At 40.2% G+C, this 27895-nt stretch overlaps 1 protein-coding gene across 3 annotated transcripts; it reads right to left on the bottom strand.

Moving 5' to 3' along the window:
• Positions 1 to 1035: 1035 nt before the first annotated feature.
• LOC110047171 (protein DD3-3-like) lies at positions 1036 to 22447 on the bottom strand. Of its 3 annotated transcripts, none has more exons than XM_089291947.1 (10): positions 22388 to 22447; positions 21762 to 21917; positions 21002 to 21091; positions 19685 to 20015; positions 17770 to 17988; positions 16001 to 16424; positions 15573 to 15629; positions 4803 to 5086; positions 4356 to 4400; positions 1036 to 1748 (listed from the first exon to the last, which is right to left on the bottom strand). In XM_089291947.1, the coding sequence occupies exons 2-10, from the start codon at positions 21912 to 21914 to the stop codon at positions 1414 to 1416; spliced, it is 1938 nt and encodes a 645-aa protein (XP_089148073.1). In that variant the 5' UTR covers positions 21915 to 21917; positions 22388 to 22447; the 3' UTR covers positions 1036 to 1413. The 3 variants fall into 3 exon arrangements, with proteins under 3 accessions (XP_089148073.1, XP_089148072.1, XP_089148071.1); XM_089291946.1 differs by lacking the exons at positions 1036 to 1748; positions 4356 to 4400; positions 4803 to 5086 and adding exons at positions 11666 to 13384; positions 14465 to 14509; positions 14796 to 15079; XM_089291945.1 differs by lacking the exons at positions 1036 to 1748; positions 4356 to 4400; positions 4803 to 5086; positions 22388 to 22447 and adding exons at positions 11666 to 13384; positions 14465 to 14509; positions 14796 to 15079 and having other exon boundaries at positions 21762 to 21926.
• Between the last annotated feature and the right edge of the window lie 5448 nt (positions 22448 to 27895).

Genomic DNA, 27895 nt, shown 5'->3' with positions numbered 1-27895 from the left:
CAACATCCAAGCTTTTCGGCTTACAGGGCTGCTCTGATGACAAAAACTGACTTGACTTTTCAGCATTTTCTTTAAGATTTGTAGATTTCGCAGTTCAACTCTGCTGTCGCTGTAAGTTTTCAATCCACGAGAAGCGATTTTGACTCAAGTTTGACAGTGGCGTGATTTTCCTGGACCAATCACAATTCTTTGCTGCGCATAGCAACCAATGAGATTGCTTCTTTTTGTGTAGCCAATAGATTACGTCAAATGGTTTTATTTCGTGTTCGCCAAAGTGGGCAAGGGCCGGCTCTCGAGTTATGTTGAAAGATTTTAAAACAAAAAGGGCTTTTCTGCTGTTTCTTTATTATATAAAACAAACAGATTCCATGCTGCCGTGCGTCTGTTCAGTAATACATCACAGAAGACGTCAAAATGTGGTAAGAACATCAGTGACACACTCGGCTATCGCCTCGTGTGCCACTTATTTGTTCTTACCACATTTTGACGTCATCTGTGATCTACTACTGAACAGACGCACGGCAACATGAAATCTATTTGTTAAATAGAATGTAGTTCTTGTTGAAAATGCTTTTCCTGCATTCTTGATATTCAAATGTCTGAACTTGTAAGAAAAAATGACTTTCTGAGTGCACTCACTGTCCGACCGCTGGTGAAGGGGAACGAGGACTCAAGGAATAAGACTGGAGTTAAATGCACATTTGTCTCTCCCCCAGGCTCCTCACGGCCTCGCCACTCGTTTTCGCGGCTTCCCCGCTTTGTGCAAGCGCTCAAATTGCTTAAACCCCCAAGCTACGCAAGCTAGAGCAGCGCCAGAGAGAGTCCTATACTTCAAGTCGGAGAGGAAAGAAAATATCAATTCATTATTTTGTGCGTCACTATAGGAGATCACTGTTTGCTCACAGTGATTATCTGATCGAGGCAATCTTGCAAATGTCAGAGGAAAAATAGGTGATACATTAACTAAAGGATACGACAACGGCAATGTCGCTAAAAGGAAAAATATTTGTTGAAAGAAAACACACAAACTTAATATCCCGCAAGTTTTCTTTATTCCCCAATCGATAAAAAGTACAAGTTTCCTTAGGCTTGTTTTCACTTAATAGCGGCAACCCACAGTTAAACACTGTATACTACATACACCCTCAAGCAATGAACGATTTCAACTGCATAAATGCGGAGTACTACAAACAAGATTTCTCAGGCTTGTATTAGTCTTATATATAGGAATAACCCCACTATCCTATACCCTATACGCTATACTACATACCCCCTCAAGTAATGAACGATTTAAACTCAGACATGCAGAGTACTACAAACAAGATTCCTTAGGCTTGTATTAGTTTAACAGCAATAATCCCACAGCTTAAAACCATATAGAAATAAATGATTTCAACTGCGCAGACATGCAGATCACTTGGCAGCCTCGGTAACAGTGATCTTGCCGATGTGACGTCGGTTGGAGAAGTTGTTGTTGCGTGTACTCATATAGCAGTACTCCCCAGGCTTCGTGATGCGGAAACACGGCGGGTTGCAGGAGGCTGGGGCGTTGTCCAGTTGACTCTGAAGAGCCTGACCGTGATTTTGCGCTTGCCCCGTGAAACATCCCGTGTTGAGATGAAGATTCAACTTGTGAGCATCGAATTCATCAACACGGTCGACCACTTCGAGAGGGAGGCTGGAGCATGTTTTTGGTTTGAGATAGCTGCATCCTTCCTTTACCCAACAAACGTTGGTGCGATCAGTACCTGAAACGAACATCAACCAATTTCAAATTGTATATTAGCGTTCTTTTTTCCTCTCTTTCTTAGATTACTCTTTCGATTTTGCAAGGGACAGCGAACTTTTCCACAGAGGAAACACCCATTATTTTGATAGCTGCACAAACACAATACTGTATTAATAGTTATTTGCAATATCCCGGGGTGCGGGGTGCGGTGTGCGGGGGAGGGGAGGGGAGGGTCACATGCTGAAAGGACGGGGATGGTCGTCATCTATCTTAGGGGTGTAAATCACGGATTTTGACATAATAGTCATGCATATGTGTCTCATAGAATTCTTTTTTCGAGAAAAAGAAATGTATTCCGTAACTTCTTTGATCTACTTGGCAATGGTTGCTTTCGCTGTGCAAAGTTCAAGGGATTTTATGTGTCGAATTCCTTCGTTGTCCCGGGTCATGTTGCATGTAGGTCGCCTGTCTTGATCGCGCGTGGTTGATTCTTCACTCGAATTAGTGGCCATAATTTCCTTTCAGTTGAGCCTTGGTAAACTTGAGCGGTGGTTACCTTCGAATTAATGTACACATCAGACCGAGAGGTGATTTGAAAACGAATTGCTCACTTTGATTTAGAGGTAATTCTAGAACCTATCTGGTTGAATCATGTGGTGTTCGACTAAAGAGCAATAGGCTACAATAATTCTAAGACTAGTAGTAATCAGAGATTATGAGAGTGCGTTCGACGCTCTCACTTTAATATATAATTATATATCGTAAATAAATGATTTCACTAGCTGACTTTCAACCTTTGTCTACTGCTAAAAATCAACATTTTTCAGCAGCAACCGAGGTTTTACAGTCAGATATGCATAGTGTCAAAGTCCATGCTAGTGAAGAGGTCACGATTTGTTGATACGTTGCGTGACGCTGTCAGTTTCTGTAGTCTCTCAAGTTTCATAGAATATTTAAATTACGCACATTATTCTAAGCTAGCATTTGCAGTCGCGTGCTCTTTTCGCGACTAATTTGAGTATTTCCCCTGATGAATAAAGTATTCTTATGGATCTTACCTTCAGAGTACTTTTCCACCGATTCCAAACAATAAAATTTCGACCGGATAAAGACTGAGCTATCTGTCGCGACAATCAAAATGTAGCTGTTCCCACGGTTGTCATCCCAAAGCCAAGTCGTGTAATAAACGAGGACAATTTCCTCAGATTGCGATAAATGCTGCCATCGAAGCGTTTAAATTCGCCAAAATCTAACGCTGAGAGCACATAATAGCGAGGCGTACGGCGACTGAACAGAAAGAAGTCAAAAAAGGATCCATCGGAAAGACGAGCTCAGATGGCCTGCTCACATACTCACATGTTCGTCACATGTCTTATCACATGTCTTAGTATTAAACGGTACCAGTTTACTGGCCGTGACATGCCCCTGCAAAAATCAAGCGGGGTGGCCATTTTAGTGTCCTTACAGGAATGTGGTTTTTTCAGCCTAGAACCGTGCACAGGGAAACCAACTCTGAAAAGCCACAGGTCAAAATTAGGTTTGCGTTCCACTTCGTCAAACGCAAAAAGGCGAAAAACAGATTCAAAAAGATAAAGACAAACAACTTACATATATTTCCTCCTATTGATGTGAACTGGTAGATTGAAGAAACTGATGAACTTAACTGAAACTCGATGCAATTGACACGATTGCTGCTTGATATAATACATACTGAACAAATATCTTACGCAACGAATCACATGAATTAATTAACGTATTTTGATGTAGTAGTATACATGACCCCAGAAGCTTTGTAGCTTTGATTCTTATCGTGTTAAAATAAACGTTTTATGTTTATATGTTTATGTTAGTGATCGACGAGTTAAATTTTAAATCAAGTGTAACGCACGTAGGGAAAATGTCATCCTACCTACCAGCTCCTTAATGCGAACTTAAAGCGTTTTAACTTAGTTGAGTGATTCAAACGGAAAAACTTGAGTAACACATTGTCACTAAATCCATTCGAAATGGTTCATCACAATCAAGTCAATAAAGAAACAACTGTTCTCTGACGTTACAAGCAAACTTCTTGGTTGAGGACATAGACTGCGAGCAGTCTCTGTCTCTCTTTTGCTGGAAAATCCGTAAGGAAGAACGCAAAGAAGAACGAGAGCCCCCGCGCTACTCGCGGCTTGCGGCTTCGCCGTTCTTCCCCACGGACTTCCGAGCAAAAGAGAGACTGCTCGCAGTCTATTGAGGACATCAAGATTAACAATGTTTAGCTGCTCGCGCGGAGTCTAGGAGTCTCTAGAAGAACGATTTTGTCGATGGGACGTTCAAGGACCGCGGACTTGGTTTTCAGCCTGACTCTCCTTACAAGCCTGTCTCTCTTGTTTGGTTTTACTTCGAGGAAATGACCAAGGGGCCACAAGTTTTCTACCACAAGTACAATGTCTCCAGTTTCAAAGTAACACCTTTATCTTTGCAGTGATTGCCTTCCCACTTATAGCAATTAAACTCCCAGATACTGACTTTTAAAAACAAACTTCAACCGAATGGAATAAAACTAAGCATAAGCTCACAAGTAAGCATTGCGGACCTATTTTATATGCGAGTCCCTTCCCCGCTAACCTCCCGGGATTCTTACTTTGTGCTCCTTGTCCATCATAGTGTGACGGATTGTTGTTGGAACCTAAAAAATGAAATTACAGTAAAACTGTAAGTGTTATATTTCTTGGAACTTGAAAATAATCGTTTGCAAGTTCATAAGTTGTTCAAAAATTCAAATAATCTTGAGAAGTACCGGATAAGTGGGAACAATTCCTTTCTTACAAAGGCTAATTAATTGACAACCAAGCCACACACTGTGAGTGAGTACACGGAATGACAATGAGCTCTTAGCTTACGAAATATCGACTGATTTTGGAACTAAGAGAGGGGCAAGCATACTAAAATTTGCATTTTACCAAGTACACAGAGTTTTGAATGGGATCTTAAAACAAAGGGGCTTGAAAGAGAGGGAAGGAATGAGAATAAAGCTTAAACGGTAATCAGTAGTTGAAACTACATTCTACATGTAATTCTTTTTTCTCACCTGACCATACAAAACGCAACACATCCTCTGTCGTAACTGTAATACGTTCAGGAGTGAAGCGATATTCCATGGCCGGGTAAGTCTGCACGACGTTTCCTCTCTTTCCCATTCCTCCAATGTAGTAGATGTTGGCATGCTGATATTTCAGAGGCAGTTGATTTCGAGGTTTCAAAATGAATACATGACTTCTGTCCTGAAATGTTCGTCCGAGCTGAGCCGTGTTCAAAGCGAGTTGGAGATCGGTTGTGTTGTTAGCAGCTTTTGCTACTGGATTAGCCGTAATACTGCAAAAGCAAAGATAAATAGCTGTGATAATTCCAAATTGCAGGAGAGTCAAGTTCTAGGAACCCAGAGCCACGACTGAGTCATGGTGATTGGTAAAGTGCTTTCGTGAACAGTTCTGGGGAATTTTGATACTCTAACAATTAGATTGTGAACTATCACGCGATAGAAATCGAGAGCGAATAATCTAATTGTTTCAGTATAAGTCTACAAGTCGTTCATAACTTTATCTAAATCATCTTCCTAGACAATTCGAAAACGCAAAGAAGCGGCCGCCAGTTTGTTTACAAGGGCCCACTTCTACGCTACTCACTATATATCTACAACAGTATAGATAGCGAGTAGCGTAGCCAATCAGAGAACGGCATTCGTGATTTTTACACTATTAGCACACAGTTAAGAGTAAATTTTTCTAATTCACAAACATAGCATGGCAGAAGTCGAAAAATCGATTTTTCTCTCTTTTCGTCCACAAATAGTCCTTAGGTAGATATGAAACGTGATATAGTTTTTTGGAGCTCGAAGCGCTTTGACTTCGAGAAAACCGAGGAAAACGATTTTCGCCTCGACGGTCACCAGAATAAGCACATCAATTCGATTGAATTTCGTACAACTTCAAATGCAGAACATTTAGCTCAATTGCAATATAGCTATTGCTTCTCAGTATAACGACTGCCTGGGTACACGCAGCAAAGCGTCTAGTTCTTTGTAATTCACATCTTACTTAGCATGTTTGGCGTTTCTCAGAATAGCGTTATCTTTCATTATATTCATTTCTTCTTCAGAGACTTCGATAAAGTGCGAGGCAACCATTTCGAAAAGGGCCGTCGATAAAACCAGGAACATGGAACATTCCGGAACATTCCGGAACATCGGATAATTACCATAATTATGCGAAAAATATTTAAAATTAAATTTTTAAAACTAAAATAAACAAAAATAAACTGGTATCAGCTTGAAATATGAGAAGATATTATTGGGGATAGGGGAGTCGGTAGGGGAGGAGTAGTGAAGGCTAGCAACTAAGAAGAGTAATCCATTCCTTCCAGTCGTTCGCCGTCAGTTTAATCACGTGACTGTCCCTTATTCCCAGATTTCGTTATTCACAGAAAACCAAGGTGGTGGCATTCGAACTCCTTAATCAGACCTAAAAATACAGGTACACGAGTGTGATTTCTTTATTCAATTCATTACGTCATTACAAAGATATACGTATACACGATTTCTCATGAAGAAATAGTTTCTCCATGAGATAGAAATCAAGTAGAAACTCTTCGGCATTGGGTTTCTTGTCTAAACTAGTTCGGACTGCTCGACCTCCTATGACAGTGTAAACAAATACAAACACAAAATTTAAAACATTTGGTGACGCGCGCGCTGTCTTGCAGGGTCGCTGGTCAAAACTTTATTGTCTCAAGAAATATTTGTCACAAGTGTTGGCGATCTGAAACTGGAAAATTTTTTTTGTCCAGTACAAGTCAATACTTAATTAATTAAAATTACTTTTACTGCAGGCTATAATCTATTCATGGCTAGTTCAACTTCACGTGCAGATCGTTATCTGGCATTCGATCAAACTTAGTTTTCTATCGAGCTATTCGAACACCACCAGAGTAGACCAGACATGCGAAGTACGTGCGTGCGAGTGAACGCGCTGCCCTAATCTTTGATTACTACTAGGTAATAATAACTTGCTTGTTACTCGGGCTTCCGGAAAGGCTTGGTGGGTCATAGTGTCAGACGATCCTAGCGGAGCGGCGCGAAAACTGGGGATGGTAAATAGCAACATGAAGACCGAACAGTGACAAAACTATGGCTACTGACTTAACAAGCAACGGTATGATGCCCAGAACGAACATCTCAGATCTTGAAGAAATCAGGGATCAAAAAAGAAGACACAATGAATTACCTGGCATTCATCGTCCGAATCGTCCATGTCTGTGTTGAAAAACAGAGTACTGTGAATCGACGTGAAGCAATTGGCGGCAAAGAAGAGGAGCCTGCACTCCTTGCAGTCAGTTGAATTAAAACCCAACGCTTCCTACCCCTCCACTACCGGCTCCCCTATCCCCAATAACATCTTTTCATTTTCGAGCTGATACCAGTTTATTTTTGTTTATTTAGTTTTGAAAATGTAATTTTACATATTTTTCTCATAATTATTATAATTATGCGATGTTTCGGAATGTTCCGGGATGTTCCGGAATGTTCCGGAATGTTCCATGTTCCTGGTTTTATCGACGGCCAAGAAGAACAAGCAATCGGGTGCGTCGCCTTTGCTTTGTGACCAAACTTTGATCTTTTATAAGGTCTGGTGGAAATTTTTTTCGTCAATGAGCTTTTTAACACGATGACTCTTATCTCGGGTGTTTTGACTGATAAGGACGAGCAACTGAGTGTGCTGCCTTTGTTCTCTTGTGTAAAGGCCTGGCAAAACGTGGAAACATGTTTCCAGAAACATGCGTAGCGCGCGTATGTTCCCCCAATGTTTCCCAGTTTTGTCGTACGGGCAAAATTGTTTCCAACGTCAATTTTTGTTTCCAAGAAACAAAGTATGTTTCTGCCACACGGTAGAAACATTCTGTGTTTCCGCGCGGCACTGAACCATCGGCAACATTTGTTCGGCAACATTTGGACTTGTACGCGGCCGTGTCCTCCGCCGACAATTCGCCTACAATTGTCCGAAACGCCCCCCTCTCGTTTCTTCTTCTCAGCCACAATCTGCCCGGCCCTGTATTTCGCTTTTTCTGTTTTTATTCATCCACAGGGCTACAATCACAGCAATCACAACATTGACTTCAACATCGGCCATGTTGCGATCGTCAAGTGTGCAAGAAAAATGTTGCCGGCCAGTCCCGTCCCCACTCCCCAAGGTCAGGGCCAATTTGAAAGTGCGCATTCACCCGCGGTGTTTCCAGAAACATGTTTCCTCGTTTAGCCATTTCGGTGAGCTACATATTTTCTCGTGTTTCCTACCAGTTTTGCCACCCGGTAGACATTTATGGAAACATGTTTCCTCTTTATGCCAGGCCTTTAAAGAGCTCACTGTACTTCCACGATAGTTTATTTTTCTTTGATCGAATATTTTGACGTACATGGAAACATTTGGCTTCGCACTGGGAATGGATGTTGATTTTTGACGTGAAAGGTCTAATTAACAAATATATATTTTAGGTGTGACTCCTTCCTTCATGAACGGTTTACATCTTTTAGTAAATACCAGATGGCTCAGAGGACTAGGTTTGTTCAAAGGAAACAGTGAACTTGATTTTAAAGTCTCTCAGAAAGCATTTGATGTGATAGTCAACACATTCTGGTGTGGTATATTCAGGCAATTCGATTCGGTTCACTTACCAATCTGTGCAATGCTTTAAAGAGGGATAAAAATATGCGGGCATACGTTCAAATTTAAGCTTGATGTATACGTCTCGAATGCTTGCCGGCTGGATTAATAATTAACTACACTCCTAAACGAGCAAAATTGACTGGAAGAGTATCTGAAACAGATGGTGTCGATATTAACTTGAAAGAAAACGGACTCACATCAGGAATATTCACGAAACTTTCAGAAAGACTTATTTCTTGTCAGCCATGTTTCAAAACTTCCTTACGTCGCTTAGACCTGACCAATAGTATCACCTTTTACCATATATAGTCTCCAATTGGGCTTGGCATAAACAATGGAAGAGTAGCTACTTTTTTTTTTCCCGCTAACTTCAGATTTAGGAAACGCCGATGAAATAACCGGGTTATATTCTCACGGCCCAGTGTCAAAACGGACACCACGAGCTTTCTAAGAACGTTGGAACTTGAAGAATGCTGTACCTTCCCATTGCCTGCATATGGGTCTGGTATTTTTCATGCCAGTAAGACCAGAGAAGGTTTTGTGGATGCTGGCAGCGTTGTTTGCTTTAATTCAAAAGTTCAACTTCAACGGAGAGATGATGTTCTAGAGGCCACCTTGCTAACGGCAAACAAAAAATACGTCCGCTTCACCGACTCCATTGAGTGGTACAAATTTTACGACAAGGTGATGACAGACATTGGGTGGCGCGTTCAAAGCTCTGAACTATTTTCTGAATACCTAGCTTTTCCAGATGTGTGCAAGATCTGCGAGTTCAGCAACGCCGAGTTGGAAGAAAAATCTATGATGGTGGTGAAGGATACCTTCGACAGTCACCTTTTTACTCCCCAGACCCACATCCAAATTTTCCTTCTGTTTCTATGCGCTCTCGCCTGTTGCTCCAAGAAACCACTCTTCAGAGGAACGTAAACTTTGTAGGTCTTTTAAGTTTAACCGAGCAACTCGGAGCAGAACCAAACTTCTCTTCCGTCCAACGCAGGCGCAGCTATGGGGGTCCTGGACTGCCCGTGACCACCCCACCCCCCCACCCCCGCCCCTCCTTCGTGAGCCTTTTTTTAAGTAAATAACTTACAACAGTTGTGGAGGTCGACATGACAATCTGGTGAGTACCCTCACTTTGACACAATGTGACCCCCACACCCTCCCCTTTTAAAAAAAATCCCGGCTACGTCCCTGGCCAAACACTTGCTCACTGAATGACTAGTCTCTTGAGTAATAATTGCTTGAAAAAGGGAACAATAAAAAGTTCATCTTTTTTATCTAATTTCTTGTAGGTGGCGAAAGCAGGCATCTCCATTTCACACACGACTCTTCCACAAACACCATGACAGCGGTTAATATCGCTAAAGAATGGACCATCTGTATGCAGCTTAGATTAGATTTTCATTCAATTATAAGCCATTTTTTACACTGTCAATGTTTTTGGGAGACTGTAATCACGGTAACAAGACGGAATTGTCGTCTTAAATGGGGCACTCGCATCAGTTAAGGTGCTAGAAACATTTTCTAACGACTTGTTGAAGATAAACAAAGAAACTGATTTGTACAAATTGAGTGAATTATTGTAATATTGAACTTTTGTTTTTCATTCGCATTTCCTTTGCCATCGCAAGAGAAGAGCGAGGGTCTGTTTATACGGGGAAACATTTTTTCCTAATAGAACAGTATTTCTGTTTTACCCCAGATCCTTAACAGCTGCCCAAGCCCTTTGTTCCACGCAAGCTCAGTATGCACCTACTTTTCTCGACAACTTACTAACAACAATACAGCAATTATCTTTGTTGGCTCGGGGAAACAATTTACATGGAAGATTTTGATTACATTAGATTACATCAGGTACAGTATGATAAGAAATATGCTGCTGCTCTACCTGTAAAGGCTAAACACTGGCATTTAGTTTTTTAGGGACGAGGTCACTCCTGTAATGAGGTGCATGAATAATTAACAAAACGATATGTAGACACTAGGAATTTGTATTTATTTTCTAGATTTGAACAAAAGAAATTAGAAATTCCAGTACTAAGAAATCTGATTTGAGTAGAGTGAAAAGTGACCAGCACTTCAACCGTAAAGTTAGTTCAATTTTCATAATCATTAATTTGTAACCAACTTTTCACAAAAGGATAAACGACTAAGCTTAGAGAAAATCATTTACTCGCTGCCCTAGAGCAACTGAAAAACAATGCATCGTTTGCATATACCGGATACTGGCATTCACTACAGACAACAGAAACAGGAGCTGACCGAGACCTTAGCCGTGTTGATCATTCTGTCAGAGGAAAACAGACGCGGCGCTTTTGGTTCTATCAGGGCCGAAGCCATAATGAACCCTGGCGAATCTAAGCGAAATCTGTTTTCATTTCATGTGTAGTTTTGTTTTGGCACAGAATTCCCTATCCAGAAATCACGCCTTATTCAATTCAAAGATAAGTTGTTGAGCACGCTGTACTAAGCATCATGGCGAAGTGGTTCGAGCAGTCTGATAAGATCTGATAAGCTAGTGCAACCGGTCGCAGTGGCGGTCTGTTATGTGTTGGATTTCGAGCGGCCAAACTGTGCTCGCTAGGGAGAACAAAGGTGTGCCTTTACCGCTATCTCTCCGGGAAGGGAGTGTTCGAAGGAAATTTTGAATAAAACCCCTAAGAGGTGCCAAGACCCTGTTTTGTGGGCGTGGCTTGAAATTTTTTACACCGCAAGAGGTACCAATTCTAGAGCAACACTTAACTGACACTGACAGTTTTGGGCTCAATACCCGTAGCGGCGGATACCGCGGATACTGCTGTGGGACCCTGTGGGACCCTGTGGGACCCTGTGGGACCTTTTGAAAGTGAACACCTTAAGAGGCACCAAATCTGCTTTTTAACCCCTAAAAGGTACGACGATTCCCCCCGCCCCCGCCCCCACCCCCGCGCCGTCAGGTTCGCGGGCTCAACTCAGCTACAAAGCACCTTGGGATGAGGATAACGTGAGCCAGCAGACTTTGAATTTTGACCAGCGCCAGAAAGAGGATTACTTCAAGTAGGAGGGAAAGGAAATGTCACTTCATTAGGGTGTGTGTCACTATAGGAGATCGCTCTTTGCTCACAGTTATTACCTGGTCGAGGCAATCTTGCAAATGTCAGAGGAGAAATAGGTGATACATTCACTAAAGGATACGACAACGGCAATGTCGTTAAAAGGAAAAATATTTGTTGAAAGAAAATACACAAACTCAATATCCCGCAAGTTTTCTTTATTCCCCAATCCATAAACAGTACAAGTTTCCTTAGGCTTGTTTTCACTTAATTGTAGCAACCCACAGTGAAACATTCTGTACTACATACACCCTTAAGAAATGAACGATTTCAACTCCATATACGCAGAGTACTACAAAAAAGATTCTTTGGGCTTGTATAAGTTTAATGACAAAAACCCACAGTTAAAAACGCGGCTTTACTACATTAACTCTCTTTCAACCCCATACATGACAAACAAGATTCCTTAGGCTTCTATAGTTTAATGACAAAAATCCCACAGTTAAAAACCCGGCTTTGCTACATAAAGTCTCTTTCAATCCCATACATGTAGAGCACTAGAAACAAGATTCCTTAGGCTTCTATAGTTTAATGACAAAAACCCCACAGTTAAAAACCCGGCTTTACTACATAAATTCTCTTTCAACCCCATACATGCAGAGCACTAAATAGAAGATTCCTTAGGTTTTTATAGTTTAATGACAAAAATCCCACAATTAAAAACCCGGCTTTACTACATGCACCCTTATAAACAATAACCAATTTCAACTCCCGACATGGAGAGTACTACAAGCAAAATCCTTAAGCTTGCATATAAGTTTAATGATAAAACCCCACTGTTAAAAACCCGGCTTTTCCACATAAACCCTTTTTCAATACCATACATGCAGAGTACTAAATAAAAGATTCCTTAGGCTTCTATAGTTTAATGACAAAAACCCCACAGTTTAAAACCCGGCTTTGCTACATAAACCCTCTTTCAACCCGATACATGCAGAGTACTAAATGGAAGATTCCTTAGGCTTCTATTAGTTTTATAGCAACAACCACCAACAACCCCTCAGTTAAGAATCCTATACCACATACACCCTTATAAGCAATGAACGATTTCATCTCCAGACATGCAAAGTACTACAAACAGGATTCCTTAGTTTAATGACAAATACCCACAGCTAAAATCTCGGTTTCACTCCATACACCCTCAAGCAATGAACTATTTCAATTCCAAACATGCAGAGTGCTACAAACAAGATTCCTTAGGCTTGTATTAGTTTAAAAGCAATAATGCCACAGCTTAAAACCCTATACTACATACACCCTCAAGAAAGAAATGATTTCAACTCCAAACATGCAGAGTACTACGAACAAGATTCCTTAGTTTAATGACAGAAACCCACAACTAAAAACCGGGCTTTAATTTACTCCATACACCCTCAAGCAATGAACGATTTCAACTCCAAACATGCAGAATGCTACAAACAAGATTCCTTAGGCTTGTATTAGTTCAAAAGCAATGATCCCACAACTTAAAACCCAAAACTACATGAACCCTCAAGAAACAAATGATTTCAACTGCAGACATGCAGATCACTTGGCAGCCTGGGTAACAGTGATCTTGCCGATGTGACGTCGGTTGGAGAAGTTGTTGTTGCGCGTGCTCATATAGCAGTACTCCCCAGGCTTCGTGATGCGGAAACACGGCGGGTTGCAGGAGGCTGGGGCGTTGTCCAGCTGACTCTGAAGAGTCTGACCGTGATTTTGCGCTTGCCCCGTGAAACATCCCGTGTTGAGATGAAGATTCAACTTGTGAGCATCGAATTCATCAACATGGTCGACGACTTCGAGAGGGAGGCTGGAGCATGTTTTTGGTTTGAGATAGCTGCATCCTTCCTTTACCCAACAAACGTTGGTGCGATCAGTACCTGAAACGAAGGTCGACCAATTTCAAATTGTATATTAGCATTCCTTTTTCCTCTCTTCTCTTTGAGTACTCTGAAAGCAACGCGGCCGAGTGGTTTAAGGCGCTGGTGTTATAATCCGGGGGTCCCGGGTTCAAGGCCTCCACCCTGCCACTAGCGGGATTTGTTTCTCGGTAGTCCCGAGCTCAAATCTACGGTCACGCTTTGTAAATAGCCAACTGGCGCGCCTCCTGCCAGTTCAGATTTTCTACTATGTTACGTTTGTTTAAAATATTTTGTGTCCTTTGTTTCAGTGGTATGCCTGTAAACTAGCTAAGCTTAGTGCTTGTATAGCTAACTGCATGACCCACTATAAATAAGATTTACATTACCTTACTCTTTCGATTTTGCAAGGGACAGCGAACTTTTCCGCAGAGGAAACACCCCTTACTTTGATAGTTGCACAAATACAATACTTTCTCAATAGTTATTTCAATATCCCGGGGTGGGGGCGTACAGGGGTGGAGGGTCACATGCTGAACGGACGGGGATGCCCGTCATCTATCTTAGGGGTGTAAATCACGGATTTTGATCTCGCTTTGGGTCTTTAGGACGGAACGCCACTATTTATATTTTAGGGTTTGTGTCTGTCTGTTTTTAAGGGTCAAATAAAGTTCAAGCCACGCCCATATTGGTGGGTAAAAAATCCAATTTTCCAACAAGCATTCTCGTCTTTTTGTCAGATTATGCAATATTATTACATAATCTCATATAGTCATCGGATGTGTTGAAGGTCTGAGGAGTTTATGAAACCTGAGAATCTCTCCCCCGATGAGAGTTAATAGTTAATGAAGACAGTGAAAACTAGCCCGATGAGAGGTTATAGTTAAGACGAAGCGTTACTATTTTTCTCATAGGCCATTGTAGCCTCTTCGTGTCTGTCTGTCTTAAAGGGGTCAAAGAAAGCTCCAGCCACGCCCAGGTCGCTCTCCTTTATGGGTTTAAATCAAATTTTCTGAGGAGCATCGTTGCCTTTTTATATTTGAGACCTTCCCCCCCCCCTACCCTCCCCCGCCCTCGCCTCCAACCTCCCGGGATTCTTACTATGTTGTCCTTGTCCAGCATAGTGTGACGGATTGTTGTTGGAACCTAAAATGTGAAATTAACAATAGAACTGTCAGTGTTATATTTCTTGTAACCTGAAATTTAATAGCGATGAACCCTTAGCTTACAAAAAATTGTCTGGCGTTGGACCTAACTAGAGAGGGGAAAGCACATTAAGGTTTGCATTTCACCAAGTTCACAGAGTTTTGACTAGGATGTTACTGAAACAGGGGGGGGGGGGCTTGAGGGAGGGAGAAGGGGTGAGAAATATCTTAAACTTAAACGGTAATCAGTAACTGGCAGTAATCTGCATTTAAATATTTTTTCTCACCTGACCAAACAAAACACAACACATCCTCTGTCGTAACTGTAGTACGTTCAGGAGTGAAGCGATATTCCATGGCCGGGTAAGTCTGTACGATGTTTCCTCTCTTTCCCATTCCTCCAATGTAGTAGATGTTGGAATGCTGATATTTCAGAGGCAGATGATTTCGTGGTTTTAAAATGAAGACATGACTTCTGTCCTGGAATGTTCGTCCGACCTGTGCCGTATTCAAAGCGAGTTGGAGATCGATTGTGTTGTCAACGGCTTTCGTTACTGGATTAGGCGTAATGCTGCGAAAGCAAAGATAAATAGCTGTGGTACTTTCAAAGTTCTAGGAACTCAGAGACGCGAGTCATGGTCAGGTAATGGGTGACGGGCTTCCGTGAACAGTTCCCGTGGGGGGAAATTGCAACGGTTTTCTCCAGGTTTACTCGTGAAAATAGATTCACACACACACACACACACACACACACACACACACACACACACACACACACACACATATATATATAGATAGATAGATAGATAGATAGATAGATATAGATATAGATAGATAGATAGCACTACAAAGTGCTCAATAGCTGAACTAGAGCGGTGAATAACAGTAAAAACTCAAGAGCTAAGTTATATAACCATAATGACCATATAACCTAGCTCTTGAGTTTTTACTGATATATAGATATATATATATATATTACGAAAATCCTCAATTATGGGATATGATGTCGTCAATGTTATGCCATCTCTACCACTTTATTGACTATAACATAAACCGTGACTTACTCATTATTGTTGCTGGCATTAAACTCGCGTGGAACGTCATCAGTGGTGATGTTGTATCTGTGAAAAATATATATGTGTTATTTACTAGCGGAGAGGTTCATTCTGGGAGAAATTGTGCCTGAGGTTTCGCACACCGTTTGGCCTCTCTTGTGCAATTAGACCTTTCAAGACATGACAGATACTAAAATAGTAGCTAGCTTCTTTCATCGGTACTATTTGGGAAATTAACAGGATAAGAATGGAGCAGGTGTTGGAAAATGTTTTACTTTCACTGCAATTTTGAACGATTTCGAAGAAGTGTGTTTAGCTGATTTCATTGAGGTAGGGTTTTCGGGTACCCAGTATGGTGGTTGATGCGAAGAAATCTCAAGACTAGAATAAAAAGGAAATGTTAGACCGTTGGTGGAAAGAACTGAAGTTTGATTCACCTCAACCGCAACACACAACGCTGTGTCGTGTTGGACGGGAAGCAAGGAACCTTCCACTTGTACGTCGAAAAATTTCCCTCCATGCTCATTCCATTGTGGTTAACGACGGTGGATGGGGCGTAGATCACCTCAGGGGGTTTGTGAAGGAGAACATACTGTAACTTGTTATCAGCTCCTTGTGAGATCTTGTGTGCGTCGTACGGTATACCTCTTGCCAGCTTCATTTCTCCCACATCATGGCAGGTGCTCAACACTCCGGAAGTTTTTTCCAAGTAGTTAGCAATGAATTTTTTCCAGGTTCCTCCGGCGGCTTTACATGACTCCGCGGTGATGTATTTAGCGATGCATTGGAAGGCGGGATTATCTTGTCCGTTGGGTGGTGGACAGGTGATACCTTCTAAATTGTTTGGCATAACACACATGTCTGTAAAAGAAAGGTTGAAGAAAACACTAATGACTGAAACTACATGTAATATGGAGTTTAAGAAAACTACAACGCGAACGGTAACGGGAAAGCCTGGTTCACAGTTGTGGGATAAGCATAGCACTAGTGAAATAACCAGGTTGCCTCTTGTGAGATAAGGTTAACACTAGTGAAATAAGCGCAAGCACAAGAAAAAGAAACATGTTCGGTTTTTCTTGTGCCTGCGCTTGTGTTTATTTCACTACAGTTATGCATATCTCACAAGTGTGAGCCAGGCTTAAACAAAAAATTTAATGAGCAGAACAATGGCTGTACACGTGTGTTGTAATTCTTGGTACATTTCTCTGCCGTCCTCTGCAAAACAGCAACGTGAAATGACCAACTTTTGCGTTGTGTAGAGAACGTGGACCAGAACGGATAATTTTTAAAAGTTATATTTCGAATTTTACGCTGTGTTCCTTCTTCGGTTTCGAGATAGTTTTGACAAAGAGAAACAAAGTAAATGACTTTCGAGTATCGCGAGATTCGAAGGTAAAATGTAAATTCACTTTTTAATCGACGTTGTCCTCGATGTCGCCGTCGTAGTTACTTAAACTCCCTGATGTCAGCATAATCAATAGGCCACTTCCTAGTTGCCTTTTGCCTCCGGGTCAAAACGAGTCTTCAAGAGAAAACGTTTTCGCCTACATGTTCATTGTAATGCAAATTAAACTCTCTTTCATATGAAATGGTACGCACGAAGAACTCGTTTTGAAACAGAGGCACTAGGTAACTCGGATATGGCCTATTACAGCAATCACAATAACACAAATTGTGTACTGAACCAATCAGAACACTTGATAGAAAGTGAAACCGGTGGTCAGCGTGGAAAAAGTAACGTAAACCAATCGAAATATGATTCCGTATCGATACCGTGTGTTTCATGTTTTTCTGACCGATTGACTGCTGGAAACAGAATTTTTAACACGACTGCTTAAACGGTCTCAGGCAAACTTACACGGTCAAGGTATAATAAGTCAAAGGCTTCGTAATTTTGTAACACTTATCTGGTTCATTGCAGTGTTTTTTCAATTAAACTTCCAATTTTTTTCACCACAGCTATAGTCAAACAGCTCCCTTGATTCTTTTCAGTCAGCTATATTCGTCGCACTGACCAAACAGTCAGAAGACTTCTGTATTATGAATTTTATTGAAACTGTTATTCAGTTGGCAACAAAAGGCTTCGAGACGACAAAATGGAGTAGAACTGATTAACACATCAGCTGCAAACAGGACCAACGATAAAAATAGAGGCGACAACAAGCAATGGTATTGACATGATAAAAAGCTTAAAAGTAAAACTCACATTTATGTCCATAATGAGTACTGTTGACGTATTTCTTCATCAAATCCTCGGTCTTTTTATCGCTGACCATGATAGCAACGTCCTTCCACGGGGTGGGGCCCCAGTACGGAAAATAATCACGTTCCTCGGGGATTTCAAAGCCATATATAGTTCCACCAGTGTTTTGACGTGTGTAAAACGATCGATCATCTCCGAGGTGTTGGTCAGCGGTGAATAAACCTGTGCCATAAGCAAAACGGGTTTTTGAGGTTTGAACTTGTGCCTGCGCATGTGTTTAGTTGAAGAACGAATTCTTAAAAGTAGCATGCAAAAAATTCTTATATTTCTCACTCATAATGGATGAACCTACAATGGACTTGGAATACAGGAAGAAGGACATATTATTTTCAAGACTCACCGACTGCGCTTGGAGTATTACCTACAGACCGATCTCTGTCTATATTCAAGAACATCATTTTTTTTTAAGAGATACAAATTTTGAAAATTTTCGAGTTCCCTTTTGCGTCTGTTTTAAATTACATGTAAACTGGTGTATGGGGCACCATTCCCCATCGGGTGCGTCCCCAGGTGGCGTATACAGAATACGGGAATGAAGTCCAGATATGGAGGCTAGTTGCGAATAAATTACATGCCAAATAAACAGTTGTGCACCAAATCGCGGTGGTCATACCAGGGAGGAGAGGGGTGTTTGGTCGCGCCGACATTTTCCTCCAAAAGTTCCACGCGTCCCAAGGCATAACCATCTATAGACGAACCAAAGCCGCCTCAAAAGCCCTTTCCAGCCAGTCGTTGAGACAATAAATCACATACGAGAGGGAAACTCTGATTTCAAACCTGGGCAGATAGAGCTCATTAGCGCTGACACTACAGTCGTGTAATAAGGGAAGGAAACCTTAACAGAAAAACCCTGGCCCTCCAGATTGGGCTGAGGTTGGGCTGAGGGCTGATAACTCTCTCCTGTAAAACAATACATTATTACTGAAACCAAAAACAGAGCTAATTCGATTCTTGAGAGCAATGTGTCTATTACACTCCTTAACGGAGGGATTATGACGCATGATAGGAGCTCCTTGAGCCAAATAGGCCACTGACTCGTGTATCCAAGAAACACCGCGATGATTGGAAATTGGGACATAAGGACACTGTACAGAAGTGGGAACATTGCACGGACCAGGAGAGAAACAACCAGTAGAGGTATTGACATCATAGGAATTAGTAAAACACACTTGAATAGGGAACAGGGAAGAGTGCAACTGGTGAGGGAGAAACCATATATCCTGGAACAGATGACAACAACCACGGGGAAGGAGTTGGCATCCTGATGTCACAAGCCGCAACAAGAGCCTTGATGGACTGGACTCCAGTAAGTGAACGGATTATTAACGCGAAGTACTTCTCCAAACATAAAAACCTGACCGTTGTTTACACCTATGCACCTACAGAAGATGCAGAGTGCAGGATGAGTTCTACATGAAACTACAAGTGTTACTGGATAGTAGAGACATGCATGACGTGCTTCTTGTCACCGGAGACATGAACGCCAAAGTAGTACACGACAACCGAAATTATATAAATAACAGCCTCCATTTGGCGCGAAAATATGCTCGGATATTTGTCCGCGGACATTATCTGTTCCGAGAAGCGAACATTTTTCCGAAAGCGTAGCTCAAGGAAAACTGTGAGCGATGGATTATAAGAAAAGACAATGGACAAGCACAGGCTAGGACTGCAAAGCGATAATGGGGATAGACTGTGCAGATTATGTGACATGCACGAGTTAGTCACTGACAGGTACACTGTTTCCTCACAAAAACGTGGCTCTATGTGTTCCCGAAGTAGGGAGGGATAGAGGGTTTCAGTCGACAGGTGGATAACATTGATTTATATTTAAGTTTCCTTCATACTACTGTCTCACCTTTATTTCTTTCCCTGCGGTAATATGCCTGGAAGTAATTGAAAGGTTCATGAATTCCGTAGGATTTTGAAATGTACTGATCCTCTCTCACTCCGTCTCCATACGACTGACTGGCAGTTGATTGGCCGTTGCGAATCGTATGGAATTCAAACTCTCTGTCCACATTATCAGAAGCCATCTTGCCCTGGGGGTACGGTTGACACATGTACTGTAAGATAACTTGTGTTTCCACCATGTCATCTGTCTTTGGGCCGGTCCCGTGTTGATTCGTCCACATGATTTCTATTTCAGTTTTGTGCTTTTCCTCATCACATCCGCTCATGTAGAACTCCTAACAAATTGAAAATCAGTCAGTTAACCCGGACTCTGATACTCTCCAAACGTTTTGGTAGTTGTGTGAGGCGTGTTTCTTGAAGCCCTTGCCCTTTTTCAGACCAAAGTATGTGATTTTCTACATTCTATTCAGGGGGGAATCCAGGATTTTTCAAGGGGGCTGGCTGGTACCTTGGAATTGCAGAATCAATGGGGTATCTCCCACAAATATTGCATTTTGAGAATTGAGACCTAATAATTGAAAACTGTTACACCTGGAATGCTAGCAATGCCGCAAAGTAGAAATTAAATTACAATGAGGTTCCTGTCCAGAGTATTTGCCTTTATTTCTACCGTAACATTGATAATCTTTTTCATATTTTTTGTTTTTTTGTTACTCCAAAAGGGGGGGTAGCTGCTATTTCGAACCTGACCTAAAAACGATACCCTATTAACAGTACACTTCTCTATGTGCGTTAACATTTAAGAAGGGCCTCGAAGTCCCGATATCTAATATCACGTAACAGAACTTATTTTATCTAAACAACATACCGAAATTAAGGACATATTGCACAAACCATGCCCTATATCAGACCAAAATGGTTAAAATCTATACCCAATTTTGGCCGAAACGGCTTCAAAATCATACCTTCTGGTGCCGCTTATACCTACGTAGCTTGCACAAGGGAGTAACCTCCCCCGGATCGAACTACCGATAAATCAATTAATTGACATTAAATAACGAATCAATGACCCGCAAACCAGTCAACGGACTGACTGAATGAGTGAACGAACGGGCGAACAAAGAACGAGCGAACGAGCGAAGAACGAACAAACAATTGAACGAACGAGCCAGCTAATGGATTATCAAAAGAACGAATTAACAAACAAATGAACGAAAAAATGAATGAACAAATACATGTATGAATTACAGATTAAATGTGATAAGAGCCAATCCAAAAATTAAGTAAAAAAGAAAACATTCTGTTATTACTGGCTATTTACCATTGGTAGCTGTCTGTACTCTGGAATAGAGCCTGCTCCTGGGTCCGTGTCTGCATTGTCTCCAACATTGTATCCACATTTTCCATTGTTCTAAAACAAGTAAAGAATGTTGTACTTACCATCTAACTGATGTCGATAAACATTTTAGAATTTGAATTTGGAATGGTTAGAATGGTTGTTAGCAAATCTCTAGTGTAGCAGACCAAGTAGCAGTCCCCCTGTAGGGGTGGTGATGGTAAATGTGAGTCGAAAAGGCGAGACCAGCGGTTTTTTTTGCGAGCCCGAGACATTTTGACTTCTTCGCGATCGATTGCGAGACCGAGACTTCAAATTGTTTGAAATGCGAGCTCGAGATTTTCAGTTTCTAAGACGTTCAGACGTTGTTTATAGAAAGAAAAAGCAACCAAATCGCCGTACTTTAAGACATTCTTAGCCTTGCCAAAAAAACAGACTGCGAGACAGCTTTGTGATAAAGTCAAGACTGCGAAACGCAGATAACCGCTAAAAGAACGAGACTGGATCATAGAAGACCCGTGAAATTCGACGAAAATTTTGCGAGATCCATGGTTTTGAAGGAGCATTCGCCTCCTCTCCCTGTGATTGCGTACGGTGTGACTAAAGCAAAGTATAATTATTTCTTTTTGCTTAATTTTTTCAGGCCCGTAATCGGCCCATGGGCATTACGGGAGGCGGAATTAGCCAATCAGAGCGCCAGTTATATCGGCAACATACTAAGCCATATAATAAAATTGCACAGTACCTGCGAATTAAACAGTCTATTTGGGTTTTGGACATTAACGTCAGCACCATTTAAGCGGTTATTAGATCCCGGTGGAAAATGTAAGTACATATCCGACATGCACGGTCCGATAAGTGCAGCCAGGAGGCAGCCCCAAACGAAAATGCTCCTCATGTCCTGTTTCATGCAAAAGAACCAAATATGAGCTAATTGACACACGACTCAACTCTTAGCTTAATAGCTGAAAGCCCTTGCCGTTGACAGATAAGGATACACAATTTCCCGTTGGTTTCAACCATGTGTGTCCTTCTCCAACTTCAAAATACTTTCCACTGGAAGTTCAATTAACTTATTTTTTAACATAATAGACGTATTATAATAAATAAGATTTTCTTTGACCAATTAAAGGTAGCAAGTTTACAATACCCTTTTCCAAAGCTTGCACTCGAACGTTCACTGCAAAATACTATCACAACTATGTATTGATTAATAAGCACTTTCTTTTGAAATTCATGTAACTTGTGTAAGCAGCATACCTTTGGGAAAGCTCTGGTATAATTCTTATTTTGAAAAAATCGAAAGCTTAACTACATTAACTATATAGATGGCGGTTTGTTCAGCACTAATCGTGAATACAGTGATCTTACCTTAGATCTCAAACTTTTCCGGCACTCGTCTTCTTCTGACAAAAGTAAAGCCCGAAATGAACCGACTAAATGCACACTGTGATTTAAAATCACAATTTGCGTTAGAGATGGGCTGTCATTGCGGTATTTTATCCTTATTGGTGGTCTTTGGCACTTCGACTTTTGTGATTGGTTGCATTGAAACTGTTTTCCCTTTAGCACGCGGCCGAAATCTCCTCCACATCCCCGGCAACGGCGAGTGCTTTCACAAGAACTTGAAATTGAACTTGAATTTGAAATTGATTACAATGAAATTGGTACTTCTGATTTATGTCTAGACCAATTTAATATCATTCTTTATTTTTTTTGACGCTGTTTAGTGATTATCTGCCTCATATTTCACCAGAATGTCCCGATTGTCGAGGAAGATTGAACTGCTATTACTGACTAATTAAAGTTTACAGGCAATATTGCTTCATGAAAGAAAATCACATTTCCTCGCAATTAAAATTAAACGAAGCATAACTTTATATTTTTACCGTTTCTGAGAAAGAACGACGGGCCATTACTTTCATTTTTCATTATATAATGTTAAATTGTAAAACACTTATGAAAACTTTAAAAAACAGCTAAACGCTTGAAATAACAACCATATCCACCCTTGCGTTTACCCCAGTAGAAAGTTTAGTGGTATGACTGTAAAATTACTGACGTTTGCATGTGAAATCAGTGCAAGACCTTGAAATTCGAAAGTAGAATATCCCTGCAGCTCTCCATTAAACGTGAAACCCTTCAGTGAACTCGAACCATTGTAAACGAAATTCATATACATAGGGTCAAGTTAATTTTTATAGTTTATTGGATTTCCTTTTTGTCGACGCTATAAGATAGTGTTTATTTACCTTTTCTTTTATGATACGTGCTTAATGTGTGACACTTGGCGGAAATAAATTTCTCTTGAGAGGTAGATTATTAGGTCGAGTTTTGCAACATAAGAGTTATTTTTCTCAATAGCGCAATGCCAGAGCAAAACCTTGAATTTTACGACCTCGTTAATATTAAATGTCTCCACAACCTCCTCCTCAAAAACAACTTCCTGCACCTAAGTAACATTATATTTTATCATTCCTTGGACAAATATTTTGTCAATACAAACTCTTTTTATCAAAAATTAATTAAATGTTCGCTTTAATTGGATTGATCTCATGATACGCGCATGTATAGTATGCACATAATCGTATTGAGGGTACGATATCGGTCTTGTCAGTCTGTTTTGATGGTCAGTTTTCGTTCCCATATACTCAGTTGATATTGCTTAAGTTTGACTGAAACAACGGCGATTACTTTCACTAGAACTTCAAACTTCCTCCTTAAAAGCAACTTCCTGCAGTATAAACGACACTAAATTAACTTTCTATTTTATAAGTCATTGGTAAATATTTTGTCAGTACAAACTCTTTTTATCCTAAAAATTAATTAAATGTTCGCTTTTAATTGGATTGATTTGATTTTTATTTTCTGTATTTTATCATTTTTATTTGTAGTTATAGTTACAAGCGAAGAGTTACAATGATTGTAGTATTGCAGTTAAAAAAAGGAAAAAAAATACACCTAAATGCAAAGGACGGAAACACACAAAAAAGAAAAGAAAAGAAGCAGAGGCCTATTATCTAAATAGGTATCTGTATACACTATCACACAAAAAAGCTAAATCAGCTGAAACAGGGTAGAAATTTGTTCCATTTTTTATAATGTTTTACTAATTTCCTTGCATATCGCTGGCGTGACTGAAATTTGAATTGTCCAATCAGGATTCAGCATGCAGGAAAAATTGTACTGTCTTGACGTCAATGTATGTTAAAAGAAAAGGCATTGAAGTCGAACAACTTTTCTCACTGGAGATTGGCATTTAATGTTCACGAAAAGGAATTTATAATTCCAAAAACCCGTATCAGTTTGTAAGAAGAGAAAGATATAAAACATTTCGTGCCTCCAAGCTTTTAATTTGGCGCCAAAAATGGGTCACCGGGGTCCGGTAACTCACTCATGATCATTGCTCGTTGAGTGTTGCCAGGTAGGGTAATAGTTGTGATTTTTCGAAAAAAATGTTGTTCTTCATCAAATTGAACCCAGAAATCTCCAGTTAAGTATAAAAAGAGGTCAATAAAAGTAACTTAAGCATTGTCCTAATGTTTGTTAGCAGCAAAGAAAAAGACTACCATCATGTTATATCGGTAGGACAGTGCGGTTTTGACTGCCGCTTATACTGCGGATTCAGTCGCCGTATGCAAGGTTATTGCTAGTAGCTGCACTTTTCTGTTCAATCTGGTAAACTGCTTTAACCTGGACTATTGAGACCTTTAGAGACGGATGTATGATATTTAATTTACATTTATAAAGATGACATTTTTAAGATGGTTTAGAATATGAAAGTCTTCTACGACATTGAATACTCCAAAGATAACATTTTCTAGTGTCAAAGATGTTGAGGTTATCCTTTGTTCAATAATCAAGGAAAATAGCAACCGACAGAAAGATTTTGTAATATTACAATGAAAGAGTAAGTGGCTTATGTTTGACAAAAGGCGCAAAGTGGACACTGAATCATTTTAAATCTAAATAACGTATCATTTGTTAAAACAATTTTATTTCACAATTTGTACTGAAATTCCCTAATTTTTGTATTATGTGTGACGGTAAATGGAAGAGAGTAGATTTCTTTCCATTCCAGAGAAAGTTCTACATAATTAGCTTTATTTTGTTTTGAGCGAAGGCACCCGGTTTGCCGATTTTGCGGTTAAATTCATTGTAAAACATTTTTGATGTAACTTTCAAAACATTTACCTTAGTGCTTTCTATGTTAATTTGAAACGTGTCTTTCGAGGGAAGACAAATATGTTGCTGACTTTGTTTGATGATAAGCTTCCATTCGTTAGGAATAGAATTAACGATTTCCATTAATTTAAAAAAGTGGACAGGAGATAGTCACGCTTGTCATAATTTTTCACTTTCGAGAAACCTACCATTATCAGATATTAGATTTCCTATTTTAACGATTCCAAGTACAGCCATATGTTTTATATAACACGGCTTGTTCTCAATAAGGATAAACTTATTGTTCCATATACTGTTTGGCAAACTTTACAACATCGTCCGGTATAAGAAACTACGTTTGTCGTATTCATATCAGACCACGCATCGAGACACTCCTTGTAGAAGTCTGGTAGATAAATAAGAGGTTTACGGGTATCACAATTACAGCATAAAATAAATTTTCCGCCAGTGTTACCTGACTGAGAACGTTTCGAGGACGTTTTAACACTGAAGGGTTTCTATAACCTTTCAATAAATCGTTTCAATGCAATGACTCTGTGTGACAAAATCATAGATTGGATCTCGAGCATCTTTAGGCCACCGTCCTTTATATCATTGATAATAGCAGTGCGTTTTATCTTGTCATTTCCTTTCCAGATAAAATCATTGAGCAGTTTGTTCACACCCTCAATAAGATCCTCTGAGACTGAGATTAGTGAGGCCTTATACGTAAATCTGGGGGTAGCAAACGTTTCAATGATTTGAACTCTGCTGAGTAGTGTAAGACCTCGCCACCTCCGCATGTTAAGAGCTTTCTTTTTAATAGACTCAAGAATAGAATTAAAGGTTGAATTCTTTCTTGTTGGCTTATGATAATCAAATTAAATTCGTAATATTTTAATCGATTTTCACGTTTTTGATAAAGTTCTTCTTGTACTAAGTTTTGCGGTCCAACTGCAAATAGCTCAGTTTTGTCGTCATTTACACGGAGACCGGGAAACCTTGAAAAGAATTTCAGAATTACAAATAGGTGTAAATAAGAAAGCCTATCTCTTAAAAAAAAAAAAAAAAAAACATGTCAGATCATCAGCAAAATTAAAAGCGTTAATTTTACTTCCTCGTCATTGATTACTAAGCCGTGGATGTTGCGATCTTGTTTCATTTAACACGCAAGTAGTTCCAAAGATAGAATGAAGAGCAGATCGCTCGAAGTAAACGATTGACAGAGAAAAAAATTGATGGTGAAATCATTGTTTAAAACGCAACTTGATAGATTTGTATAAAAGGTCCGACGCCGTTGCATAAAGTACCTTCCGAAATTAAACTTTTGCAAAACTTTGATGAGGAAAGTTCGGTTAAGAGAATCGGAAGCCTAGCTTCTCAAAATCAATTGCTACCAGAATTCCGGGTCTGTTGTTTCTCTTTGCACATTCTAAAGTATCATCGATCGTTCTTATCGCGTCAATAGACGCATTTTGGCTGTGATGAACAAGGAAGGGTAAAGTTGGTTCCAACCTCTTAGCCATTGTTTTGACTGCATGTAATTTTGACGTCCATGTCTATTATCGAGATTAGACGCCATTATTTCAGAAGTCTTTTGTCTTTATATATCTTTCTTTTCAAGTAGCGTAATTATTGCTTGTTTTTGGGAGGTGGATAATTCAAAATTGCGGTGCGCGGAATTTAGACAATCAGCGAGACATTTTCCAATAAGAAGCCAGAATGCAAGGTAAAACTCAACCGTAAATTCGTCCTTTCCAGGTGTTTTGTTTTTCTAGAATGTTTTGAAGGCCACGGAAAATTCACTCATAGTAAGTTGTTTGTCTAATGAATTACGTTGTTCATCTGTTAATTCATTGGCATGCGTTTAGATCAGCAGCAGAATGCTTGTTGTTGATTTTGGCTAAGCTTCAGGGATTGGCTTATTTTAACGTGCTTTATCAGAGATTATAATATAGATAGGACCCTGCGCGCACTCTGATTGCTCAAAAACCCGTGTTTTATCAGAGTATAAAAGAGGAAAAGCGTGTTTTATTGTTTCGCGCGTGTAAAATCTATATCATAAAGCAAATGAAGAAGCCTAAGCCGTGTATTACACTGTGCTAAAACACTCCGAACATTTGAGATCACTCGAGAAATGTAGAAAACACTGCGTTTCCCTCGTGTGCTCAAATGCCCGTCGTGTTTTATCGCAGTGTGATACACGGCTTAGGATTCTTTATTTATTAAACAGATGCGTGCTGAACCCCCCCCCCCCCCCCCTTTGCTTTCCTTGTTTGGAAAATAACTGTTCTGGTTTGAAAATTCAACGAATGGTAATGGTTCTCTATGAAGTAGCACTTCCTTAATTTGGAGTGGAAAACCAAAAATCCATAACTCGCTTAAATGGCTTCGGATCAAGCTGAGATGCGAGATGACAACAGAAAAGACAACAAGGCATTGTTGAGGTATAAAGTAAGATCACAGTATTCCCGACTAGTACTAAACGGTTAAGTCAATTTTATTGCCAAAATATCACAATTTATGCCATAATGTCGATTACCGTTTTTTCCCATACAAAACCTTTAAAAATTCAAACCCATGGCGAGAGTCACGTTTCGCGTATTCAAATTCGGTCTTTATGTAATAGTATATGTCGGCCGCATATGTCACAATTCGCTGAACGTTCGCATAAAAATAAAAAAAAAAAAAACAAAGGAGATTTATTCACCCCAC

Source organism: Orbicella faveolata, unplaced genomic scaffold (genome assembly GCF_042242905.1).
Source record: "Orbicella faveolata isolate gen_17 unplaced genomic scaffold, um_ofav_v1 contig_24, whole genome shotgun sequence".
NCBI classification, from domain to species: domain Eukaryota; kingdom Metazoa; phylum Cnidaria; class Anthozoa; order Scleractinia; family Merulinidae; genus Orbicella; species Orbicella faveolata.
The sequence above is the reverse complement of the archived record's forward strand: the minus strand, read 5'-3'. Positions and strand labels throughout refer to the sequence as shown.

What these genes read in the sequence shown, in the direction of transcription:
- LOC110047171 (XM_089291945.1), bottom strand. Translation starts at nt 21,926, where the DNA reads ATGAAACAGGACATGAGGAGCATTTTCGTTTGGGGCTGCCTCCTGGCT. An exon ending in AGTACAGACAGCTACCAATG is followed by an intron (nt 20,016 to 21,001) that starts GTAAATAGCCAG and finishes TCAATTTGTTAG; the next exon opens with GAGTTCTACATGAGCGGATG. An exon ending in GTTGTGTTTTGTTTGGTCAG is followed by an intron (nt 14,510 to 14,795) that starts GTGAGAAAAAAT and finishes TTCACATTTTAG; the next exon opens with GTTCCAACAACAATCCGTCA.